The 21,797-nt window shown below is 57.9% G+C and overlaps 1 protein-coding gene across 3 annotated transcripts; it reads left to right on the top strand.

Annotated features, from left to right (window-relative positions):
• The first annotated feature begins 2,576 nt into the window (after positions 1-2,576).
• On the top strand, positions 2,577-10,446 carry TENT5B (terminal nucleotidyltransferase 5B). Of its 3 annotated transcripts, none has more exons than XM_075173534.1 (3): positions 2,577-3,031; positions 6,869-7,920; positions 10,070-10,446. In XM_075173534.1, exons 1-2 carry the CDS (start codon positions 2,855-2,857, stop codon positions 7,886-7,888), a joined length of 1,197 nt encoding a protein of 398 aa, XP_075029635.1. In that variant the 5' UTR covers positions 2,577-2,854; the 3' UTR covers positions 7,889-7,920; positions 10,070-10,446. The 3 variants fall into 3 exon arrangements, with proteins under 3 accessions (XP_075029635.1, XP_075029634.1, XP_075029633.1); XM_075173533.1 differs by having other exon boundaries at positions 9,824-10,446; XM_075173532.1 differs by lacking the exon at positions 10,070-10,446 and adding an exon at positions 8,400-9,613.
• Positions 10,447-21,797: the final 11,351 nt, after the last annotated feature.

The raw sequence follows: 21,797 nt of genomic DNA, 5'->3' as shown, positions 1-21,797 counted from the left end.
CTGCAAAAGGTCCCCAACACCCCGGGGGGCTCCGCTGGGATGGGGGGGCTCCCCCTGCCCCTCTCCATCCCCCGTGGCAGTGGGGTGCCCTATTCCTCCCCACTGGGTACGTCCCAGCTCCTCCCCGGGTGATTTCCCAAGCCGGTGTCCCCCGGGATGCTGCCAACCCCGGATCCATGGCACAAGTGGGGTCACGGCATCCCCACCCCCACCCCCCCGCCCAGCCCCTGGCCCACCCTCACACCCCCGAAGGGGCTTTGCGACCCTCGTGCCATCCCCCTTGAGGCAGGATCCGCCCGCGTTTCACCCCAAGACAGTGATTATTTCTTAATTGCCAGCAAAACAAACGAATAAAGCCCTGGCTGGCCCTCGCTGAGCTGGAAGGAAACGGCCTCGGTGCCATTCCCGGAGCCGGGTTCGCTGCCGGCAGCTCTTTGGGAATAATCGTTTGGTGATGGATGTTAACGAGCGGCTCAGCCAGTCCGGTCGGAGCGCGTCAGCTCTTTTTAATGGGCCGATGATTTCTCCGGAGCCCTCGGCACGCCTGTCCCTCTCGGCCCGGCCCGTGGCTCCCGGCTCATCGCCAGGCCACCGGCTCGTCCCCCAGCGCCTCCTTCATCCCATCGGCTCCACGGCCCCAGCCTGCCCCAGCCCCCCGGCTGCTGGGGACCCCCAAAGCGCCCTGGCCGTGGGGTGCTCAGCACCCAACCAGCCCTTCCTCCCGCACCCGAATCCCCCCGGCCGGACCCTCGGGATGGGCTGGCAGGGCGGATCCTGATCCCTAAAGCCATTTGGCCCCTCTCAGCCTCTTGGGAAACTCTTCCCGATCCGGCTCTTTTGCCAACAGGATCAAAGGGGTTTTGCAATGGGAGGCGGCTGCCTGGTTTTTTATCAAGTTCCTTGGAAAATCGCTCTCCGGCAGGGCTCCCACCCCCCGACTCGGAGCCTCGCAGGTCGTAACCAGGAGCAGCGTTTAATCCCGACGGAGATGCCTGACGGAGCCACACAACGATGCCGGCGGCAGCCAGAGAGCAAAATCACCAGGGCAGAGGGAGCGTCCCCACACGGGGACCCCGGCAGAGGGGACCCCAGCCCCCCACCGGCACCCCAGGCTGTCGGTGCATCACAGCGTGGGGAGGATTTCAGAGGGGAGCCGGGCTCAGGGCACCCCAATCCCCTCCAACCCCAGCTGTGGGTGCTCCTAAACTCCCCATCTCCCCCTAAACCCCCCCATCTCTTGGTTACTCTTTCCACAGCCAGTTCCAGCTTCCAGCGGCAGAATCCTGGGATATGGGGGAGGACAACCTGCCGCCATCGAGCCCCGGCTTCGGAGACGGACAGCCTCCACGAGACGAAATGTTGGGGGGTTTGGGGGTTTTTTTAGGGGTGCTTTTGCAATAAACCCCCTGCCAGGGTGTAAAAATAAATCAGCGGTGGCTCGTCTCCCAACAGGGCTCGCGACTTTGAAGGATGGATCCCAGCTCCGAGCAGGAATTGGGGAAACGGGAGCGGCGGCTGCAGATGCAGGAGCCTGGAGTCGTGCCCATCCACGGGACCGCGGGGCATCGGGCACCGGCTGGGCGGGGAGGCGCCTCCTGGAAATGTCTGCGGGGTGAAATGCCGCGGAGAAATGAGCTCTTTAAAGGGATGGGAATTGTTGGGATGAAAGGAAACGGGCGGCCAGCGGCCGGGGACACAGCTGGCCCGGGGAGGAGGCGGTGGCTCGGCCGGCAGCGGGGCCACGCGCTGGGTTTTAGGGGTTGGGGTTGAACCCCCCCCCGGGGCTGGGAGTGCCCGGTATCAGCCTGCTGAGCCGGTGGGCAGCGTCACCCCGGGGGCTCACCCCGTGTCTCCTGGGTGCCAGAGCTCCCTGCAGCTGGAGGGTGCCGTGGGTGTCTGGGGTGCTGGCTGGGGAGAGAGGGCCCTGGGGTGAGGGGGGTCAGGCCGGGGGCATTGGGCTGTGGGGTGCCAGGGCATGGTGTATCCATGGGGTATCAGACCATGGTGGATCCATGGGGTACCAGGGGCATCGGTGGGGCGTCAGGTCACAGGGCATCAGTGGGGCATGAGGCTGTAGGGCGTCAGCGGGGTATCAGACCTTGGGGCACCAGTGGGGTGCCAGGCCATGGTGTACCCATGGGGTACCAGGCCATGGGACATCAATGGGGGGCATCAGATGATGGGGCATCAATAGGGTGCCAGGCCATGGTGTACTCATGGGGTACCAGGCCCTGGGGCATCAATGGGGCATCAGGCCATGTGGCATCAATGGGGCACCGCGGGCCGAGGGCAGCCCCGCCCCCCCGCGCCCCGTCCCGACCAATCACCGCCGGGATTCCCGCACGCAGCGGGCTGCGCCGGAGGGGCGGGGCTCCACCCGCTTGTCCCGCCCTCCCCGTCCTTCGCCCCGCCTCTTTCCCTATGGGCTTCTCTGGTTGGTGTCCAGCCCAGCCCCAACCTTCATCTTCAACCTATGAGAGCGCCGGAGAGGCGGCGAGGCTGGGCAGGGATTGGCGGTGGGGCCGGGCCAATGGGGGCGCGGCCCGGGGGCCTATATAAAGCGGCGGCAGGGCGCGGGCGAGCGCAGTGCTCAGCGTAGCCGGTGGCGGGCGGGGAGTGGCGCGGGCCGGTTCGTTGCAGCGTCCCCCTCTGGGCACCGACCGCGCCTCCCCGCCGCCGCCCCGCGGGAGCCTTCCTCTCAGAAACAGCTTTTTCGCTTTTTTTTTTTTTTTTTTTTTTTTTTTAAATTTTCCTCCTGTTTCCCTCCCCAACCCGGCACTTCCGGCTGGTTTCCAGGCCGTTTCCGGGTGACTCGGGCTCCTCTTCCGGTGGCGTTTCGGCTGAAGGGAGGGCGATGCTGGTGGCGGCGGCGGGGCCCGCTCCGGGCGCCTCGGAGCAAGGCGGAGGCCGCTTCAGCGTCCTGACGTGGGAGCAGGTGCAGCGGCTGGACCAGATCCTGGGCGAGGCCGTGCCCATCCACGGCCGCGGAAACTTCCCCACGCTCTCGGTGCGGCCCCGCACCATCGTCCAGGTGAGGCCCGGGGCGGGTAGGCCCGGGTAGGCCGCAGTGGGCCCCGGGGTGGGGGTGGAGGGTACAGGCCGCGCTCCGCCGCCTCGTTGGACTCTGCCCCGCTCCCGTGGGGGTCAGGGAGAAAATAAAACTGCTGAGGCGGCGGGAACCGGCCCGCCGGGCCCCGAGCCAGCCCGGCCGGGCAGCCGCTGCCTTCCAGAGCTCCCGGCCCGCACGGAGCGGGGTTGGGGTTTAAAAGCTGGGTGGGGGTGCGGTGGGGAGTTAGCACCCATCGTTCCGGGGGTGCTGGGTGCTCGGCTGGGCCCGCTTCCGGGTCCTGGAGGTCTCGGTGGGGCTGGCTGCTGCGTGCCCCCGTCCTGCCAGCAGTCATGGCAGAAGTGCCTAAAGCTGGAAGGGACCCTCCTGGAAACAGCCTTCTCCAGAAAAACCACACGCGTTTAAAATTCACGCCTGATCCCTGGAGCTGCTGCAGGTCGTGCCGTGGATTCCGCTTTGCTTCCTCCCATCCCGTGTTCTTCCTCCTTTCGAGTTGGTTTGGTGCCCTAAGAGCTGCGAAATGTGGGTGGCCAAGGCGAAGTGGCTTCTTGGAGCTGTTTCCACGAAATGGCTTCGTGCTGGTGGACATGTTGGGCTTGTGCGTTGTAAGAGGCAGTTATTAATTTAAATGCTAGATCAAATGTCAGTGTCCTTTGATTCTTGTCACACTGACTGTATCCTCCAGAGTCTGCCCAAGTCTTCATCTTGTTAAAGAGTTCCTGTTAGTTTAACCATAAAGTAATAACTGTGTTTAATATTAAACTAACAATGTAGTTCAAATAAGCTGATGCATATTCATGTTTGGGAGGCAACTTCATTCCTCAGTAATGACTCATCAAATGTAAAATCGGGCATGTTAGCTTCTAATTAAAAAGGCTATTCACAAAGCTAAAACCAAACTGGCTTTCACAATAAACTAATCACTAGCATTTTGAAGCCTCAGCTGCTTCAGAAATATTTCTACTTAAGCCTGGAAAATGGAAAGGTGACATTTGAAAGACATTCCGCTGTATGAAAGCCTCAGCTGATTTCAAATTCCTCGAGTTCCTGCTGCATCTGTTGAGGGCAGAAGTGCTAAATCTTGGCTGCTAAAGCTTTAAACTGATGACAGATGAGAGCTACTGTCAGGACGCTGCCCTTGGGTTGTGCGATGCCAGCGAAGCTCGGTGCTGTCAAAAGCCCGGCACGGTGCAGCATCAAATGTTCCACCATTATTACTGTTTAGTTCCACAAAACTGAAGCGTTTTGGTGTCGGAGCTGCTGAAAAGGATGTTGCCACTAGCAACTTCAAACACTAAATAACTGAGGGCTGTAATTCTGACCAACTGCGCTGGCAGACCCTGTATTTAGGGCTGACTAATCTGAAACAAGTAACCTAAAAGGCAGTTATTTATTGCATGCTCTTGTTGTTGTGGGAGGTGGGAAGCGGCAGGTCAGGACGCAGGCAGGGTTTGCTCGCGCCTGGCTGTCAGAGTCAATTATCTGAACCACACGTAACGTGAGGTGCTGTTTTGGGAAGCAGGTCAGCAGCTGCCTAACCCTCGAAATATCCAACCCTCTGGGGAAAACGCATTCCTGAACCCACTGGCTGCAGCTGGGGAGATGCGCTTCAGGTTGAGACTGGTAGGCTGAAGCCTGCTGTCCTCGGGGAAGCGGCAAGGTTCTCTGCAGGTTGGAACTTTTTTGGGTGATTTGGGACAAAACACCCAAAGCAGTTGGATTTTTTTTTTCCCCCCCTTTTCTGAATACATCTCACGTGGGCGGACCTGTAAACCTGGGGAGCTCCAGTAAGCCTGAAGCTTACGGGTCTGAAATGCTGCAGGTCCTGAGCTGTGCCCAGAAAGGGGTTAAGCAGATGTTCTTGGGGCTAGGAATTTAATCTGGAATGAGATCTTCTCCAAGCACTGGTCCTAGCTCTGCATCTAACACTTTTGTGACCTATATCTTGTCTCTCTAAGCCTAATAGCACAAAACTCTTAACTCCCCAAGTAACGCTGGAGCCGTGCCTCGGGTGAGTGACTCCAGTGACTGATCAGTTGGCAACAACTGCACGCCAGGAACTCCCTTGGATCGACTGCCTGATATTTGTTCTATAAGGGGGAATAACCCGGTGCCTCTTTTGAGGAGTAAATTCAGTTTTCAGACTGCCTCCCTTTGAGAACAACTGCGTTCATGGCTGGATTGGATGTGCTGGTGGGGACTTAGGACTTCCGATGGTGAATAGCCATCGGATGGTTAACTGTTGCCTGACATGTGACTGTCACCATTCGGTTGGCAAGGAGCCCGGGCACATTTCTAGCCTCAGCAGCAGTGGCTCATGTCAGGGAGAAATAGGGGAAACACCAGCAGAGAAGCTGCATCATGAGATCTAACAACCTCCAACTTTAAAAACATTCATGGATTTGTACCAAGTTATCTTCTGTTCGCGAGGGCACCCTGGGGCAGCAGAAGCTCGCTGGTGTGGCCTCTTAGCTTGGTCACCAAGAGGTCTGCGACGTGCGAAGAGTTGCATGCTGCAGTCCTTCGCCTTCATGTATTGTCTCTTCGAAACCAAACCTGTGCAGGGGCAGTTTTACAGCTGCTGAGGCTCACTGAAGCTGCAATGCTCCGGTGTCCCCGGAACTGTCTGCTCGGGGCCGCGTCAACCAAGCAGGGGTTTTGGCCCCTCTGATAAAGTTTTGAATTTTGGTGGTGCCTCTCTTGAACTAGGACAGCCTCACAGGGCTGAGAAGCCCAGTCAGACTGGCTTCTAGTGATATAATTTGTCCATTCGTGTCCCAAGCTTTGGCTCTTTCAAGCTTTAGCCTTGCTTCGAGCACCGGGTGAGCAGGCTGGCTAGCTGGGACTCACAGGACGGTGGGTAATTGCTAGAGAAACATGAAAGCAGGATGAGAGATGGGAAGAGCTTCTGGTGGAAGATGTGAACTTAATCTTCCTGGGATCTTTGAGCTCAGTTAAACTCAAATTATAAGCTGGTGTCCAGATAGTTTATTTTATGGTCTTGGGGTTATTTCAGCCTCCTGCATGTTAAGTAATCGGGCAAGTGATTCAGCTTCACTCTAAATGAACAAAGCTTTGGAGGTACCGGTGGGTGTGCCAGGACTGAGCAGGCAGCATTAAAATCACTGGAGTAACACCCGTAAGATGAAAGCTGCCTCTTGTGCTTGATAGCATGCCAAGTTCAGCGCGAAGCTCTGACACACTGGAAATTGTTAGGATACACTTACTAGTTAGGACATGAACTTGCATACGCCTGGCTGGGGCTTTTGAGCAGTTCTGGCATCTTGATTTGCCTTTAATGAATCTTGACAGGCAAAGGGGATAGCTAAAAGGACTGAGCCACCCTGATTAAATCAACAAGGACTGCTGCAGACTGTGCTGCCGCCTTGTATTTGGAGTCCTTTTTGGATCGGCTGGTCTTAGCTTGATGGCTGGAAAGGCTGGCTGCAACCATGGGGGGACGAAGGGGCAGAGACCGCCCCAAGAACGGGATCAGATAACCTCTCCGCTTCGGTGGGGGGAAGGAAGGGAAGAGCAAACAGCTCTACTGGAAGCAGAAACAGCTGTTCGTGTGCAGTAAGAGCCCTCTAATGCAAGGGAATAAGTAAAGGAGAGCCACCCCCAGCTGCTGGCGAGACTCTGGATGCTTTCCAAAGTGACCTATTTCTGATGGATTAGCTTTTTATTTCACTGTCTTGCACTGGAGTGACCCATATAAACGCAGGGAATGAATCCTGCTGCCGTAACCAGGCTGCTCCAAGAATGCTTTCTTGCTTCTCACTGACTCTCTTTATATCTCAGGTTGTCCGTAGTCGCCTGGAGAAGAAGGGAATCGCAGTTCATAACGTAAGGTTGAATGGCTCAGCAGCTAGTCACGTTCTACATCAAGACAGCGGCTTGGGGTACAAAGACCTAGATCTCATCTTTGGTGTAGATCTGAAGACCGAAGATGTCTTCCAGCTCATTAAAGATGTGGTCATGGACTGCCTTCTTGACTTCCTCCCAGAAGGTGTCAACAAAGACAAGATCACCCCCATGACTCTGAAGGAGGCGTACGTGCAGAAGCTTGTGAAGGTATGCAACGAAACCGACCGCTGGAGCCTCATATCGCTCTCCAACAACAGCGGGAAGAACGTGGAACTCAAATTCGTGGACTCTCTCAGACGGCAGTTCGAGTTCAGCGTGGACTCCTTCCAGATCATCCTGGATTCGCTTCTGCTGTTTGGGGAGTGTTCAGAGAACCCCATGGCTGAGAACTTCCACCCCACGGTCACTGGGGAGAGCATGTACGGGGACTTCGAGGAGGCAATGGACCATCTCCGGAACAGGGTCATCGCCACGAGGAACCCAGAGGAGATCAGAGGTGGGGGGCTTCTGAAATACTGCAACCTCTTGGTGAGGGGGTTTAAGCCCAAGTCGGAAGTGGATATGAAGGCACTACAGAGGTACATGTGCTCCAGGTTTTTCATAGACTTCTCTGACATCGGTGAGCAGCAGAGGAAGCTGGAGTGCTACCTCCAGAGCCACTTTGTCGGGATGGAGAGCAAAAGATATGACTATTTGATGACCCTCCACAGGGTGGTCAATGAGAGCACAGTCTGCCTTATGGGACACGAAAGGAGGCAGACCCTGAACCTCATTGCCATGCTGGCTGTGAGAGTCCTGGCTGAGCAGAACATCATCCCCACGGTCACAAACGTTACCTGCTACTACCAGCCAGCTCCTTATGTCAGCGAAATAAACTTCAACTACTATGTCACCCACGTGCAGCCCTTCCTGCCTTGCAATCAGTCTTACCCAACGTGGCTTCCCTGTAACTGAGCCAGGACAAACTTCAGGGTCTGTCCTCCAAGGTATTTCCTTGCCTTGGGGAGTGGGGAGGGTGGGGGGGGAGACAACAACAACAAAGACCTTTCTAGAACTGCAACAAAAAGAAACTTCCTGGACTCTTGCTTGAGCGTCTTGTTCCTGGGGTTGTTGGAACGAGGCCTGTCTGCTGTACACTGTGATGGGAAGTGCAGTGTTATGGAAATGAGATGACTTGGACGTTTACAGGAAGACTCGATCGCTTATTGAATTCTGGAGGCAATGGGGGAGGGTGGGGGTGTGTGAGGGGAGATTGTAGAATTACGCTAAGGTAGAGCTGCACTGCCCTGAAATGGATCTGAATTGGTTTTTTTTAGTGCGGGAGGTGTTATGGGTGTGCAGACTTGTGGTTTCTGAAGATAGAAGCCAGAGTGGCTAATTCCTTTGAAGGACCAAAGAATCCTGTTTAAGTGCCTGTAACAATATAAACACAACTGTACTGTAAACCTTATTTTTTTTTTTGCAGGGGCTGACATCCCAAGAGCTTGAGTGGGGATGTCCAAAGAGGAAAATGTTTCTGTTGCCGGGGGGGGAGGGTCGTAAGATCATTTCTGGTAACCTCGCTGAAGCAAGAATGGGGTTGCAGGTTACATGTCGCTGAGGTTTTTTGGCATGGCTTGCTGCCTGTGAAGGACCAGCTGTAGCAAATAGCTGTCAAAGTGGAGTTGCATAAACAGGGCTGGGCTTTGAATGACTACGTGTAAATGCCTAAAACTGGGGACACTGGGTGGGGAGGGGAGTGCATGGTGGAAAATGCTGTGCAGAGCTTTCTGGCGAAAAGGCAGCAGGGACCTAGCTATGAATTTACTCAAGCTCCCGAGTCTGCAGTGCCAAAATGTAATCATGTACATAAACGATGAGGCAGAAGATCTGTCCAGGAGCCTACCCCAGGCTACCGTACCTAATCGTGTATTTTCTAGGGGAATTTGAAATGCTGCTTATTTTTTTTTTTTGGCATGCAAGTGTGGTTTTAATGCACAAAGCCAGAGGCCAGCTGGGTTATCTGGGAAGATGAGGCTTGTCCTTTGAAGCACAAACCAACTAGTTCACTAGTCAGTTATCTCCAGCCGTTGCTGTGATGGGGGCTGGAGCCTGCGTCCTTCTAGGAGATAGGCAGACCTCTTCCAGACTCTAACCTCCTACGGCTGGAGATCTTCCCTCTGCCCTCGGGCAGGTCCTATCTTCAAAAGCAGCCTATTTCCAGCTACGTGATTCCACGTGTGAGCCACTGATAGCATTTGAAATTCATTCTCTAGCTAGAAATGGAGCTTGGGGGTGGGGGAGGTTGTGCAAAAGTCAGTTGGCCTTAGGAAAAAGTATGTCTTCTCTAAACAAACCCTCTTGTGTCTTGAGGGTTTGGCTCTCTTAGTCAAATGTGGCTTTGAAGTTGTTGGGTGTCTAGAGCACAAGCGGTCTTTCACTGAGGTGCCTGGATTGCCGTGCCCGTTCTCGTGAAACATCATCTCAGACTTAACTATGCACGGATGGAGAGGTGGGTGAGCAAGCAGGCGCTCCCTAGAGATGCTGCTCTGGGAACACCACGTTTTCGTGGTGCTTCCTCCGAGGCTGACGTACTTGAGTATCTTTCCTAACTTGTTTTTTTTTTTTTGTTTTGTTTTTGTGACAAAACTGTAATAGCTGGGCAGATTGAATGCTCTAATAAAGACTAGATCCTTGGAATGTGTATAGCCAGATTGCTACCTTTTTTGGGGTAGGGGCGATGTGGAGTGGGCATAAGGGGGGGGGGGGGGCGGGGAGTGATTTGGGGGCTCTTGCACTTAACACGAACTAACCAATTTGAAATTGGTCCGGCTTTGCTTCCTATCCAGTCAGAGCTGAGGAAGTGTCACTAACGATGTAGTTATTACAGCTTTAACTGCCTTCCCGTAGAACAGCTTTGCCTTCACGGCCAAGGCTGGCGTGTGGACTCTGCCACAGCCCGGTAACTCCCTGGTGCCCAGAGCCTAATCCCTGTGGTGGGAGCTTGAGATTTTCCAGTGCAAGGTAAAAGCGGTTTAAGGGCTGCTTTCGAGATCCTAAGTATGCCACCTTCATGGCTTCAAGGGAAGATTTTTTTTTTCTTGCATTTTAAACTTCAGATGAACATAGATGACATGTAGCGTGCTTTTTTTACAGGCTGCTTACCCTCCACCCCCGGACACGTAGACGCACTAAACTGAGATTCCCTCCTTCCCTTTAAGATGTCGAAAAGATTCCCTACAGCCAACAGCTCGACAGGGCAATTTACGTTGAGATTGCACTTTTGATTTACGGAGTGTGTGTGGTGGGACTCTTGTGAATGGGTTGAATCTGAATTTTTCTAGACCTTGCAGTGATACTGTGCTGCCTCCTGTGAGGGGGCAATTGGAAGATTCCAGTAGCTTGAATGGCACTTGATTTTGTTTTAAATGTTGTTTTTTTTCCTACACCTGTATCACTTGTCATGCGATGGGCTTGACATAGACTCACTAGATTCTTTAGAATCTGTTACAAATAAATACAGTGTATTCAAATCTGTTGGATTTTTTTTTTTTATTTGCTTGTCCATCCGGGTAGTGTGGTGTTGAGATGGCTGACCCTGCTCCCACTGAGAACCAGCTCCGAACCAACTGGTCACCTCGAGGAGCGAGCTAGATCCTGGTTCTGGACCTGGCCGAGCGCTCCTTGTACGTCAGGCTGCTTAGTCCCTCAAACCGAAGCAGCTACGGAGCCTGGGGAGCGCGTAGCTGTTGGCAGGTCACTCCGGCGGCTGAGGGAGGTTTCTATTTATAACTCTGTTCTTTAGTGTTGGGCATCTTCCCTTTTCCTGGTGGCTCCTCGAGTTGCTGGTGGGGGAGGGTGGCCCGAGGTGGCAGCCTGCTCGGTGTCGGTGGTGACCTCGGGTCCCTTGTCTTGGGGGACGAGCTGCTGCTGCCGGCTGTCCATGACTTCATTCTCGTCTGCTGATGGTCAGGAACAGCAAAAAGTTGCTTGATTAATTAAGACTTGCTTATTTTGTGCAGCTGACCCACCTGCAGAGTGGTTCCTCTTGGAGAGGGGAGGGCGAGAGGCTCTGAAAGGTTTATCTCCCAAAAAATCTTGGATCCGCTGATGTTCAGGCCAGATTCCCGTGTGATGGCTGGAAGCTGGCTGCCTGTAGCTGGGTGCGAGCTCCTCCAGCTCTGGCTGCCCTCCAGCCTAAGATGAAGTTTCACTTCCCCTTGTCAAGCTACAGGCAGTTCTGGTTCCACTGCAATAATGGAACTGACAACATGCCAGTCCCAATTTGGGACAAACTTGCTGACTCTGCATCTCCAGATTTTTACAGTCCAGGGCCAAGCTTCCCTCTGACAACACGCCTGGGCTGCTCTTGCTGGGCTGGCACCGTGTGAGACCCTGTCCCTGCTGGAGTAGGACCCTGCTCTTGTGGGGCTGATTTCTCTCTAAACCTGTTGGCAGCGAGCTGGGATGCTCGCCTCTTGCTGGTATGCGGGAGCACGAAGCTCCTGCCTTCCCTGAGCGTCTCGTGTATGGGAGCGGCTCTAAACTATCTGCGTAGTTTGTCAGCTGTCTTCTCGGTGCCAGTGGTCGGTCCTGCCGATGGTGGCTGATGCTCTGGTGAATAAGCTGCCTCTGGATTTGTATCCCTGAGCAGAGGCAGCAAAAGCCCTGACAGAGACGGCTTGTCATTGTTGGAGCGGATCAAACTGTACAAAAGGATGTTCGTGGAAAGCACTAGTTGTGATCAGAAAGGAGCTATCAATGTTTACAACTGAAATTGGGATCCCTCTTTTGTTAATCGTCAAATAAAAAAAAAAACAAAAACAAAACAAAACCCACCCATATATTTTCTCACAGCCTGTAGTCTGTCATTATTTTTCTCTTTGAACAGAGGGTGATGGACAAGTCAGGATGTGCCCGAGTATCTGGTGGATGAGATTTGGACTCTAGTGATGGGTGTGTTGGTGTGCGCTGGGTGCCCGGGCGCTTCTCTCGGCCTCGGCTCCAGAGCCTTGCTCCTAGGAAAGGCGTGTGTTGGGGTGGCCGTGGCTCTGCCCCAGCAATTCCCTATTTTTAGACCACTGGTGTTACGCCCGTGGCAGACTGGTCTGGGTTATGCTGGCGGTGCCCAGCTCCCATGACTGAAGCCGGGAGCGGAGAAGCCCACGCTGCAGTCTGCGTGCGAGCACGGCCGCGCGTGTGCCCTGCAGCACCTCTGCAAAGGGCTGGTGGGTGAGCGGTGCCTTGATACGTCCAAAAATACTCAGTGTTGTATCAGCCAGATCGTTTCCAGGGCTTGCGATGCAGGGTTTACATCTGCAGACCTGCCCACGGCAGCTTTTTCTCCTGGAAGGACATCTGGCCGAGCTCCAAAATCACTGAAACGGGAGGAATTTGTCTTGAATCTCCAGAATGCAAGAAACATCTTGCTCCAACCTTCCTGCTTTCGGCTGTCCTTAATCTGTCGGCTCAATGCCGAGGGTGGCACCATCAATCCGCAGGCGGGTAGCTAGACCCAGCGTGGCATTCAAATTGCATCTCAGTCTCTCTAATTTTTCTCTCGTACTACGCCAGTGTTTCTACCCGGCTGCCCTCCTCCTCGGTAGCCGCTCGGGCAGCGCGGGTGTTAACTCTGCTATTTGAGATCATGCAGAATGAGAGAACAGTCTGTCTGTGCGGCTCCTCTTTCCATTTATAGCTGTGTTTAGGCGATCCAGCACACGGACCCTTGTGCTCTGACGCCCGGTGCCAAGCACGAGACAAATGCTTCATTGATATGGACGTACCGGGAGGGCAGTTTGCTCCCGGCGGGGCCGTGGCAGCAGGGTTGGGACGGAGCTGAGCTGCCGGAGGATGGCACAAATTCGGTCCCTTTTGCCACGGTCCCGAGGCCGGGGAGCGGCTGAGCCTTGGCGGGGTGAAGGCTGATAGTGAGAAACGTGCGGCGTGGAACTTGTGCTCTGTCATTGAACCCTCCTATCTTATCTTCTGGCCCTGTCTGCTGGAGGTTCTGGTTTAGGCTCTTGTATGACAAATAGGATTGCAGCTTGTGTGAGAGCTGGTTTGGAGGCGGAGGAGCGTTAAAAGGCTTTTCTTTTTTTTTTTGTCCTGTGCATGGGGCATTTGCGCTGTTCAGCTCCAAGTGCAGTTTGCTGCAGACCTTCTGGCTAGCGGCAGGGAGGCAGCTCCACGAATCCCCTGGGTCACCTTCCCCCACCTCTGACTTCTTGCATCCAGCCTCGAATCGGAAGCTCAGGCGTTCCCTTCCCTCCCGAGCCATTGCAAGAAGAGATGGGCTCATGCCGCTCCACCCAGGACAGCAGTCCAGCTCCCCGAAACCCCCACGCGCTTCTGCGAAAGCCCAGGCCGGCTCCCCAGGCGCCTGCTCTTCCCTGCTCCTTCTCTTCTTGCAGCTCCGGCTTTGGTGGAGGGAGCCGTAGCCAGTGAGAGCCGCGTGTGTGCCGAGCGCCCGGCTGCGGCTTGGGCTGGAAGCTGCGGTCGTTCTGCTGCTCCCTCGTCTGGGTGGATCCCAGTGCCCGGCCACCCATTCCAGCTTGTAGCGACTTGACGGCTCTGACAAATTCGATTGAAATCATCTGCTGGCATCCCGAGTTAATAAGGAGAATGACTGACAGCTGTCGCAACGTCATGTTTTCTTAGGAAAGAAGGAAAAAAAGATCCATCGGCAGCCTTGAGCTGTTGCACAGCCGAGCCGTGAGATGTGCCGGAGACGGGGTGTCCTTGCACCCCCCCCACCCCAACCCACTGCATGACCCTTTGGCGATGCCGAAGGGAAACAATGGCATTTCTAGGAGAGAAGAGAACTTGTAGGTGGGACCGTGGTTTTGGAGACAGGCATTAGGCTGGAGCGGTGCCAGGGGAGGCGCAGGACGATGCGTAATATGTTATCTCTCACCCCGTACAAGCGAGAACATGCATTTTCACTCCTAAGAGCTCACTTCGTTTTTCCAGGGTGTCATAATTGAGGATGGAGAGTTGCCACCTCTCCGTCCTGGCCGGGAGGTTTCTCTTTGATGAGGGATGGGGACGTCTCTCTTCGGGGTAGCTCTGCGCGGGGCCAGCTCTTCGGGGCTCAGCCGACGGCACCGGCGGGGTTGATCGTTGCCCTTTCCTGCCACCACGGCATATTTACCCTGCTTATCTTGCCGCTATCAAACCCCAGCTTCAGCAAGAGCAGTGTCACCCTGCCTTCAAAGGAAAAGCCACCAAGCAGCGCGTTCCCCGGGGTGTTTGCGTGGCCTATATTTTTACCTTGTAATCCAAGGAGGGGCTGGATGCACGACACCCCTCCAGCCCTCCTCCCTTCCCCCCCCCGTAGCCACCGGGCCGGCGTGGCTGGAACAGCTGATTACTTTAAGCATCCCTCTACTAATATGCAATTACAGGTCGCTTGGGCTTGAAATCCCGGTTAAATCCGCATGTCCGCGGTGTGACTCACCTAACTACTGCTCCCCTAATGAATCCTGGATGCATTCCTTAAAGACTGGACGTAATGTTAACATGCCACTTACTAACCACCCTTTTCAAATATCACCCGTGTAACGAGTTAAGCCAGTTTCTTCCCCTGCTCCTCCTCCTCTGCAGCCCTGGACGGTCCCTGCGTACTCCGATGGCGAAGGCTGAGCGTCCAGGGTGGAATCCCCCCCGCTTTGCAGAGGGGTTTTCTCGCTGCCGCAATGGGGCTCAGGAGGAATCGGTCCCTGAAAGGGTGATGGTCTGCCCGGGGGTGTTTTAGTCGAGATCCCGAGCAGCGCTGCCAGGAAGGCTAAAAAAAACCCCCTAATTGCGGCTGGTGGAAGGCAGGAGGGGTGCAGCCCTTCCCTGTGGTGACAACCACCTGCGAGGGACTGCGGAGCACGTCCGTCCTTCTCTGCAGCTTCGGGGTTGCTCCTACCCGCAAGCAGCTCGGGGGTTTTGTAACGTGCCCTCCCGAAGCAGGCGGCCTTTGAACCCAACCTGCTCATTTGGGGCTGGATGCTGCTATTCCGGCTCGTGCTCGGCGGGTGCTGCCGGGCTGCCCGTGACGGAGGGCGCAGGGCGACGTGAGTAAGCACATCCTCACCACCATCCCATGTCACGGGTGACCTAACCCTGGGAGGGGCCGGCTACCCTCCATCTCCCATTAATGCCCAGGGAATCGGAGAGGGTTGGCATTGCTAATAGCAATAATTGCCCGGTAGTTAGTTAGTTGATGATTTGTTTTATCCAGGCAGGCTGCCTTACATCCAACCTCAACCCCTCCGCCCCCAGGCCATCCCGGTGAGCCAGGAGAGGCTGCGGGGACGAGCTCTTGTTTTCCAGCCGGCTCCGGGCTGGATGAACGTGGTTTACCCCGTGCCAAAAACCGAGCCCCATCTCTTGGCCATCCCTCCAGTTTCTTACCTGCAAGCATCTCTTTCTTCGCTCTTTGGGATGGGGAGGATAAAAGAGATGTTCAGGGCTTTTGGGGGAACCAGGGGGGCTGGCAGTGGGGGAAAACAAGGTTTCAAATAGGGTTTCTCCCCATCTGCGTGAAACCTGCCCTGCAGAAGAAACCAGATACCCCCAGAGCAGAGCAGCGGCTCTGGCCTGGCTCCACGAGTGCCCCTCTCGCTGCCGTCCCGCTGCCCCAGCGATAGGGACGGCGTCTTTTTGGCCGGAATAAAGGAAATTCCCCCCACAGCGCAGTGACTCCTGGATAAACCGGGATGCACCCGGCTCCCAGGGCTTGCTCCTCTTCCCTGCCAGCACAGCCATCCCCTGGCAGCCCCGGCAGCTCCCCACAGCCCCAGGTAAGTGCAGAACCCACCGGCAGCCGGGAAGAGCCGGCTCCTGCCTCCGGGAGAGGTGACGGCAGACGCTGCCGGCTCGAGCGTGCCGGCTGGGCTGGGGGGTCCCTCTCCCCCGGGGCAGTTGGTGGTTTTTAGCCAATGCCAAGGGGAGGCGAGGGTGCTGCAGGGCGTTTGGGTGCCGGGGCTTGTGTTTGCAGGCAGGCGGGGAGCTGCTCCGCTCCCCGATTCACGGCACAGCGAAAGCGCCGGGCTCCTCGGCCGTGGCGTGGGTGGGAGGAAGGCAGGCTCATCCCGCAGCAGTTGTCACTCGCCTAAACCTTCGAAAGCCGGGATTACTGGCGTTATCCTATAATTGAGGAAATCCACCCTCTCATTAGCCCCATCAGTGGCTGCTGCCTCGTTCCCTTTCCTCCTATCTTCTCGGGGGTGCTCCCCTGGTCCCCCAAACCTCAGCAAAGGCACCACCGGCCCCGCGTGGGGCTGGGGAGCCCATCAAGCTGCCGAGGTGGCTTCAGGGCTTCCCCCAGCCACCGGTTCGTGCCATCAAGGGCTGCGGGATCAAAGGTGTTGGGTTGGGTTGGTTTTTTCTCTCTGCTCTAACTGCAGGTCGGCAGCTGCCCGCGTTTGCCTCCGGGCTGCTTTGGGATAAAGCTTAATCGTCTGCACAAGGTTTGCTCCTTGGTGGAGCCGTCAGCAGGAGCCTGCTCCTCCCTGCAGCCTCCTGAAAGGAGCCTGGTCGCTGCCGAGCCCGTCCCTTTGCACGCCGGCTCCTGCACCCCGTGCCGGGACGTCCCTCGGCGAGCAGAGAGCGGGCTGCGCCCCGACATCGGCTGCCCCAGAGTCTGAGCACGCCTGTAACAGGACTCGGATCCAAGTCCAGCTTTGCCAGTGCTTTCCAGATGTGGCACATCTGCCTAGAAGGGAAACGGTGCCGGGCTGTCCCGGCATCCTGACCCTCCTCCTGCCTCCTGCTGCCTGTCTTATGGGAAGGGAAAGAGCCCTGCCGTGCCCCGCGCCGTGGGACGTGCGAACCTCACCGCGCAGGGCTGCTCCCCGCGCCGGCTGCCCGGCCGGGTTGGCTCCATCACCGCTCCTGTGGAAGAGGAGGATGCTGAGACACCCGTGAAAACCCACCCTCATCCCCCGCGCCGGCTGCTCGCCTGCCCATTTGCAACCCGTGCCGCTGCCCGACAGCCGCTCCGCTGTGTCTCGAGGGATTAACGGGGTGAAAGGAGGTGTTACCAGTGCAGGGGGAGCACCCGGGCTGGGGAGAGCATCGGGCTGGGGGGGAGCCAGGTCCAGGGTGCACGGAAAGGGGGTCCCCTTCCAGCCCGGAGCAGAGCCTGACCCTGCCTGATCTTGGCCGGGTGGCTGGGAGCCGGTCCAGCTCGATAAGCCGTGCACGGCTGGGCTAGCCCAGCGCTCTCGGGGCCATTTCCAAGGAGGACTTGGCTGCGGGAGGAGGCGAGAGGGGAGACCAGCGTGGCCTGGCGCTCACCGGGGTCTCCCCCAGCGCAGCCGTGCCCTCAGCCAGGCTTTCCTGGGGCTCCTGCGCAGGCGTGTCAACACGCCGGGCAGATCCGTCGGGAAGGACGAAGAGGTCCGTTTAGGCAGGAGCAGCTGTGTGAGCGCCGGATCATTATTTCAAGCTGGAATACGGATGGAGAGAGTATTTAGCAGGTGGGAGCACCCAGGGCTGCCCTGAGCCGTGGCTCCAGGTCACGCTGGAGCTCGGGGGGTGTCTGAAACGTCAGGGCTGGTTCAGCCGGCCACCCTGCCCGGGGTAAAGGGGTGCCAGGAGGGGTGCCAGGAGGTGGCTGGGCATCGGGAAGAGACGTGGAGCCCGGCTGAGGCCGGCGCACCCTTGGGGCTGTGCACCGACAGCACCCACCAGCACCCCTGGCTCCATCCGGATAGAGGTGCCGCCTGCACCTCGTCCACCCGCGCCCGGGGCTTGCGTTGTCCCGGTGGGAATTGCCTTTCCAGCCACACCGGCAGGGCCGGAGGGGCCGGGGGACGCGGCTGCCACCAACCTGCTGTCACAGGCAGGGCAGGAGCAGGGCCACCCGTGCGAGCAGGACAGCGAGCCTGGAGCGGGTGCTGGCAGTGGGTGGGGGTGTCGGGGGAACATCACCCTCCCAAACCGGACAGGGCGGCTCTGGGTGTCCCCACGCCATGTGTCACAGCCAGGGAAGACCTTCTAATTGTCCCTTTGCAGGACATGGGCTGGAAAAAGGAGGTGATGAGGCGCTGGGTGCTTTGCGATACCCATCTGCCCAACTCCTCCTCTCCAGCCCACGCGGCTGGGGCCGGCGCTGCCGGAGCTGTGCGCGGTCAGCGTGGGCCCGGCCCCGGCCCGGCAGTCGACACGCGTCCCCAGCCGTGGTAAGGCCACCCGAGATAAAGACCCGGCTGTCCCTGCGCCCCGTGCCGCGCTCCAGCCCGCTCCCTTGGCCCCGGGCTGTGGGGGGGCTAATCCAGCCTTTCCCCTCCCGGGAAAGGGGATGAGTTTTCCAGCGGAACCGAGCCCTCCTGCTGCACACGCGTGTGCTGGGACACGCCGGGACAGGCGTGTGGGCTGCATCCTGCTCCGGGACCACGCGATCCCACGTGGTGCAGGGGATGGGGAGGAGATGTGGGTCCCCACCGTCACCTCACCCCACGTCTCCGTCGTGGGCTGGCACCTCGGCGTGGCACAGCCCGGTGCCGGGGCTACCTCGTGCGAGGCTCACGCTGGGTTGTGCGGGCTGGAGAGGTCGGATCCTGCCTCACAGCATCTGCTGTGCATCTCCCCAGTGCTGGTCACCCTGCCACCAGCATCAGCTCCATCCCACGAGGCACAGTGGGATGAGGCGAGTCCAGAAACTCCCCTTCCCGTGTCTCTGAGCCCAAACCCAGCAATGCAGCACCAGCGCAGCACCAAAAAAAAAAAATCCCAAATCCCGGAAAGCCGCAGCGAGGCCGGGTTATTTGCTCTCGGTATTTGAATTTCTCCCCGGTGACTCTGTGGGCAGCCCCGGCCGGAGCAGAGCGAGACAGCAGGTAATAAATTCCCCTTGCAGCGCCCTGTTCTTCAAGATTACAGCAACCTTGGTGTCCTGGCCGCTTTCTCCCAGCGCGGGCTCTGTGCGCAATACGGGAGATTACAGACATTTAGCGTTATTTAGGTACATAACTTGGGGGTTATCGGAAGAGGCTAGGAGAGGCAGATAGCAAGGTTCAAACAGCTTTGGGTTATAATGCAATTATAAGGTTAAAGTGATGGGTTCCTCAAGCGCGTAAGCCGCGGTGAGTGTGAATATTGTGCCCTTTGCTTCACTCGGGATGGGCCAACCTTGCAGCTGTGCAAAGCCAAGTGAGCCTTTTACCTTTTTAATTGGCTTTTTGGGGCATATTACACCTGCTTTAACAGGCCGGGGTGGTAGGAGGAAAATAATGCGGCTGTTTTCCCCCCCCAGATGGGTCCCCAGACGTCCCGGGCTCAGCCGGACCCATGGGCACCCCAGGCTGGGTGCTGCGCTGCCGGGCTGGAGGTTTTCTCCCAAGCAGCTTCTTCTCCAGTGGAAATACAGCTTCACCTTGACCAAAACTTTAGCAGCAAGGGGGGATTTGGGCTAAAATCCTGGGCTGAAAGCAGAGCTGGTGATGGGGCCTTGGAGGGTTGTGACCCTGGGAACCCACGGTGCAGCTTGGGCTTAAATTTAGGATGTTTTCAGGCTTTGAGCTCAAAAGTGGTTCACCTGCCATACTTGAAACTTTTATTCTTAGATGTAAGGAGGACTTAAAAACTTTCAGAAAGAAGGGGAGTGGGGAAAATACAACCCTACGATCCACTTCAGAGGGGCTTCGAAAGGACGGGCAGGGCTTTTCGGGGTTCGCACCGCAGCAAGCGGCATCCCGGCAGCTTTGCCGGCAACTCCCCGGCCAGAAGAAAACAGCAGGGACCCGATCCAAAACCCTCGCCGGGAATTTTTCCACCTGCCGTGCTGGGCTGTAGATCAAACCTCGGGTGACCTGCGGGGCTGACAAAGGGAGAATGGTCTCTTGGGGTTTATTTAATGTCCCCGGGGCTGGGAAGGGACGTTCCTGGCCTCCGACCTCCCTTTGTTCCCAGGTTGAGCATTGTAGCGCGGAGCCCCAGCTGTGGGTGCGCTGCCCCGGGCTTTCTGCGTAGTCCTTGGTCGGCTGAATTAAAACTCTTGGGTTTTGGTGCTCACAAGGATTTTCAGGGGGTTTTAGGACTCTGCATGTGGCGGGGGGGTCTGTTCTCCGGGGTTTTACAGAGCAGGGGGTGAGGATGCAATGCCAGCATCTCCCTGGGGTGGGAGGGAGCGGAGGGGAGAGGATCATCCCCAAAAAAAGGATGGAGCAGGACCTGCTCTCACACAGAGCCCGGTCTGGTGTGGGCAGGAGGTGCTGGCCAGGACAGGGGGTTGACAGCACCCGAATCTCTCCATCAGGGCTCCCCGCATGCAGGGCAAGGGATGGGTGCAGGAGGAGGGTGCTGGTGCCACCCACCGCTGGCGGGTTTCGGTTTCAATTCTCCATCCCTCCGTCCTCCCACCAGCACCGGCGAGAACTGAGAGAGGAATTGCCGCAGACAGGCTGGACGTGCTCCGCTGCGGCAAGTCAGCCTGCGGCCGAGCCCCCCAGCCTGGCAGACCGCAGCCTCCCGAAGTTCCCGTGTCCTTTTTCCCAGCAAAGCCGGGCTACGGTTTCACTGCAACCCCCACGGCTCAACCACAGCATCGTCTGCAGCCTTGCCGAGCCCCTGCCCGCAGCCCCTGCCCGCAGCCCCTGCCTGCAGCCCCCCGCAGCCCCTGCCTGCAGCCCCTGCCCACAGCCCCCCGCAGCCCCTGTCTGCAGACCCTGCCCACAGTCCCTGCCTGCAGCCTCTGCCTGCAGCCCCTGCCCGCAGCCCCTGCCTGCAGCCCCCTGCAGCCCCTGCCCACAGCCCCCCGCAGACCCTGCCTGCAGACCCTGCCTGCAGCCCCCTGCAGCCCCTGCCCGCAGCCCCTGCCTGCAGCCCCTGCCCACAGCCCCCTGCAGCCCCTGCCTGCAGACCCTGCCCACAGTCCCTGCCTGCAGCCCCTGCCCGCAGCCCCTGCCTGCAGCCCCTGCCCGCAGCCCCTGCCCGCAGCCCCCTGCAGCCCCTGCCGCAGCCCCTGCCCGCAGCCCCTGCCTGCAGCCCCTGCCCGCAGCCCCTGCCCGCAGCCCCCCGCAGCCCCTGCCTGCAGCCCCTGCCCGCAGTCCCTGCCCGCAGCCCCTGCCCGCAGCCCCCCGCAGCCAGGGGCTCGCCGGTCGGTAGCCGGCATGTGGGAGCTGGCAGAGGCCACAGCTTTTGCTCGAGGTTGTTTTGCCCCTCAGGAGGGGTTTATCGGGGCAGCCACCTTTTTCCACCGGGGCCGATAGCCGGGGAGCAGCCCAAGGACGTGGCAGGATCCTGGGGACGCGGGGACCCGAGGAAGGGCTGTTGGCTTTGCCTATCGCAAGGTAAAGGGCAGGAAAAATAAGGCGGCTCCACGTGGCTGCGGCCGTGGGAGCCCCGCTGGCATCGGCAAAACTTTCCATGGAAATTGGTGACACTCGGCGATAACGCTTCACCTCTGGGACACACCGGAGGTGACACACCTTGTCCCCATGTCCTCCAGTTGCTCTTTGGTCACCCAAGGGACCACAAGCCACCCGTCACGTTGATGGGATGGGTTACTGGGCTCTAATGGGATGCAAAACAGGCACCACTCCCCAGCCGGGGTGCGATGCTCGTCCCGGGGGAGCCGCGGTCCCGCAGCCGTTCCTGCCACCACGGTGCTGCCAGTCCCCGTCCCTGCGTGTCCCTCCGGTGCGTATTTTTCTTGGCAGCCCCCAGGCAGGAATGTTTCCCCGCTGCCGAGCGAAAGTGGAGGCAGGAATTGCTGGAATAGCGACAGGCTGAGTAACAGCGCTAACTTTATTCTCCGAAACAAAGGCCAGTGTCCCAGACGCCGAGGGCTGGTCCGGCTCCCGGCGGCGCGGAGGCCAGGGCTGGGGAGCGCGGGCAGAGCCAGAAACGCCGCTGCCGCAGGGGCCCCTGCCCCAAATTCCTGCCTGGA

The sequence above is a fragment of the Calonectris borealis genome, chromosome 25 (genome assembly GCF_964195595.1).
Source record: "Calonectris borealis chromosome 25, bCalBor7.hap1.2, whole genome shotgun sequence".
Taxonomy (NCBI): domain Eukaryota; kingdom Metazoa; phylum Chordata; class Aves; order Procellariiformes; family Procellariidae; genus Calonectris; species Calonectris borealis.
This window is presented reverse-complemented; position numbering and strand designations above follow the sequence as displayed.

Coding starts and splice junctions, on each gene's coding strand:
- TENT5B (XM_075173534.1), top strand. CDS start 2,855: ATGCTGGTGGCGGCGGCGGGGCCCGCTCCGGGCGCCTCGGAGCAAGGC. Junction 3,032..6,868: donor GGCCCCGCACCATCGTCCAG/GTGAGGCCCGGG, acceptor TTTATATCTCAG/GTTGTCCGTAGTCGCCTGGA.